General features: G+C 38.1%; 1 protein-coding gene across 1 annotated transcript; it reads right to left on the bottom strand.

The window, feature by feature from the left end:
* Positions 1-521: 521 nt before the first annotated feature.
* Positions 522-1,332, bottom strand: hspb9 (heat shock protein, alpha-crystallin-related, 9). Its single transcript, XM_016494987.1, has one exon. It carries the CDS (start codon positions 1,272-1,274, stop codon positions 639-641), a length of 636 nt encoding a protein of 211 aa, XP_016350473.1. The 5' UTR covers positions 1,275-1,332; the 3' UTR covers positions 522-638.
* Positions 1,333-3,058: the final 1,726 nt, after the last annotated feature.

Below are 3,058 nucleotides of genomic sequence, written 5' to 3'. Positions count from 1 at the left end.
TTATCACATCATATCAGTTGGCATAATGGGATGAATAAGTCTCAATCATGTGTCTATAGCGCCATCATTTGTATTGGAAGGCAAATTGTACTTCTCTTTTGAAACTTATTTTCTACTTTTCTGCTTTAATTTCTTTATAGATTACATGCTTTTAGAACTTGCATGTCCTCATGGATCTGGATTGCACACCTTTATGGAAGTTGCTTTATTTTTTTCTTATTATTATTTTAGTCTACCCTAAGTTGATAACGGTAATAGAGAAGTCTCATATTTACCAAACTGATCTACATAATACAACAAACCATCACCACATTCACAAGCATGAGTTAAGGTGAAGACCTGTTCTAACAACATTTTTGAATCAATCAACCATCAAGAATATCACTGAAAATACTATTAGAAAACTGAAAATTGGTAAAGTAGCACTCCAGACTGAGAATAATATTTGTAAAGCCCATTTCAGAACCTTAATCTTTCATATATCAAGAAGACAGAGGTTCTGCATGAAGTCATATACCAATTAATATCTTTATTAAAACCTTTTTATAACAAATAATATACGTCACAGGAAGCACATCCACTGGATTCATGAAAAAAACAATTGTACAATGCATAACAGGCCATCAGTCATTTTTTTTTTAGTTTGATTTCTTAGCCCCATCCTCCTTTTTGTTCGTGCTGTCCTTGTTGATGGGGAAATCCAGGGATGTTCTAAAGCAGATGGGAATGATATTCTCCTCTGAGGACTCATCTTTGGATTCTGGTGACTCAATATGCAGAAGTCCATCTTCTCCAAGTGAGCAGGTCAAGGAGGTTGGATCCAGGTGGTCAGGAAGCTGCACAGCTTGAACAAATCCTTGTGGCTGGGTTTCTGCGACGTGAGCAGTGCTGGTAGATGATGAAGAAGCGTCTGCCTGGGCCCGCTTGCTGGCCATCACCTCCAGACGTCTTCCAGATACTGTCACAGTGACGTCCTCTGGAGAGAGGCCTTGAGTGTCCAGAGTAAGAGACACGTCTCGCCGTTTGTTCTGCTCAGTGTTGGTGCTGAAGAGCCTGGAGAAGGACCTCTGACCATCTAAACACTGGAAGAACTCGTCAGTGAGTTCATTCAGCAAGCTGTCTCTGATCTCATTCCTCAGGTTCTGCATTATTTGAGCTCTACGGTGGAGGAAATCCTCTCTGAAGCCGGAAAGAGCCACACTGCGCCTGGGCCACAAAAAGTTGGAGTTTGCAAAGAAAGGATCATCCATGAAGAGGCTCTCGACAGAAGACATTTCTCTCGTCTGTTTGTCTGGGTGGTGTTGTCTTGAGGGCTTGTCTGTGCTCTCAGAAGAGTGATCTGCTTGCTTCAGGTCCCTCCAGTTTATATATTTCTCCAACAGGCATCTAGAACCTCCCACCGCTGGTCTTTTTACACCAGTGAGGTCATGAATAAGAATGTGAAGCTACAAGTAAACAGAACGTCCAAGATGCTCATATGGCTATAATAAGTTTAGAGTTGTAATTTGATTTATGGGTCTGTGTCACTTTTACTGTCCCACAGCCGTCGTTGGCCCTGCTGTCCAGTTTGGGATTGCCCACTGCCTCCTCAGTCATGCACAGAGAGTGAAGTCACGCGTTAACTTTACACCCTATGTGTGTGCGAGTGTTTACTCTGTCCTTGCCTTCATCAGAAGCTGCTTACCGTAAGAACTATGCTGACTGCAGTCATGATGTCATTTCCTAAAACCAGGAAATATATATTAATTTTGCTTTTCATAAAATTAAAAAAATATACTGTATATATAGGGATTGTATAAGAGAATAATATAAGGAAGAATATGAAAACCTATTATTTTTCAGAAACACAAAATATGACCTTACTTGTTGGGTTCTTAGATCAAAACTTTTAATTGTAGGCCTATTTATTAATATTTAAATAAATAAATAAAATAATTAGATACTTTTTAAGTATCTTGTAATAATCTTTGCCAAACATGTATATTTTCTTCTCAATATCTGCAATGGTATTTAAAATGTAGTAAAATTCACATCCTTTTTTTTTTGGTTCAATAAATAATGTTGTCTAATACTCCAAATGTCACATATTACATGACACAGGGCAAACTTATATGAAACAAATTCATTCAAACAAATTACCTTTTAGGAGTAGCCTATTTAGAACTTTCTTTTTTCTTTGAAAGTTCACAAAACTGACACATTTTAAGTCATTTTAATTGTTTCATTGTTTTGAGTGTAATGAACATGTTTCTTTTAATTTAGAGGATCTTAATGTTTTGCTATGCTTAATTTAGATGAGTATCTGTTGGGTTTTTTGAGGGGGTTCCATCATGGTGAGGAATGGAGCATGAGCTTGATTTGAGAACAAATATACAGTAGGTTAAACGTTCTATAATGTCTAAAGCCCGGCTCACACTGAGCGATTTTGGCCACGATTTGGTCGTCTGAGACGAATTTTGAAAGTCCTAAAAGATTCCTATTATCCTAGACTAAAATCTGTAGTCTTTTATCGGTAGTTTGACATGTTCACCGACAGCCGATTAATGGCCGTTGCGATCAAATTTTACCTCCGACGAACTTCTGGCAGTATCAGAAGATTTGGCGCACAGTCCTGCAGTGTGACATCGTGTGACATCTCCTACGACAAACACCAACTGTCTTCGTTTTTCAAGACAAGTCATGATCAGAATTAATGATGCTAGAGATTTCTTTTAACCGCATAAACTCTGGCGCTCTCGTCTCACGGAATTCATATGATACGTTGCCTTTGCTATGATAAACACCGGTTGCGCTGCTGTTTTCATGTGGATGTGTAGTGCCTGAAAGAGCTGGATCTGAAGATGATCTACTTACTGTGAATGTTTTTTGTATGACTGTGTAGAGAAGATGAATTATTGAAACACTTCCCACATTCAGTGCAGTGATACGGTTTCTCTCCAGTGTGAATCCTCTCGTGTGTTAATCTTCATTTTCATCTTATTTTCTGTCTATGGGATTTTAATGATTTTTAATCTTCAGATTTATTTTATCTTCCGTCTATGGGATTTTTGATCTTAAT

This window comes from Sinocyclocheilus anshuiensis, unplaced genomic scaffold, assembly GCF_001515605.1.
Source record: "Sinocyclocheilus anshuiensis isolate Anshui unplaced genomic scaffold, SAMN03320099.WGS_v1.1 scaffold1166, whole genome shotgun sequence".
Taxonomy (NCBI): domain Eukaryota; kingdom Metazoa; phylum Chordata; class Actinopteri; order Cypriniformes; family Cyprinidae; genus Sinocyclocheilus; species Sinocyclocheilus anshuiensis.
The sequence above is the reverse complement of the archived record's forward strand: the minus strand, read 5'-3'. Positions and strand labels throughout refer to the sequence as shown.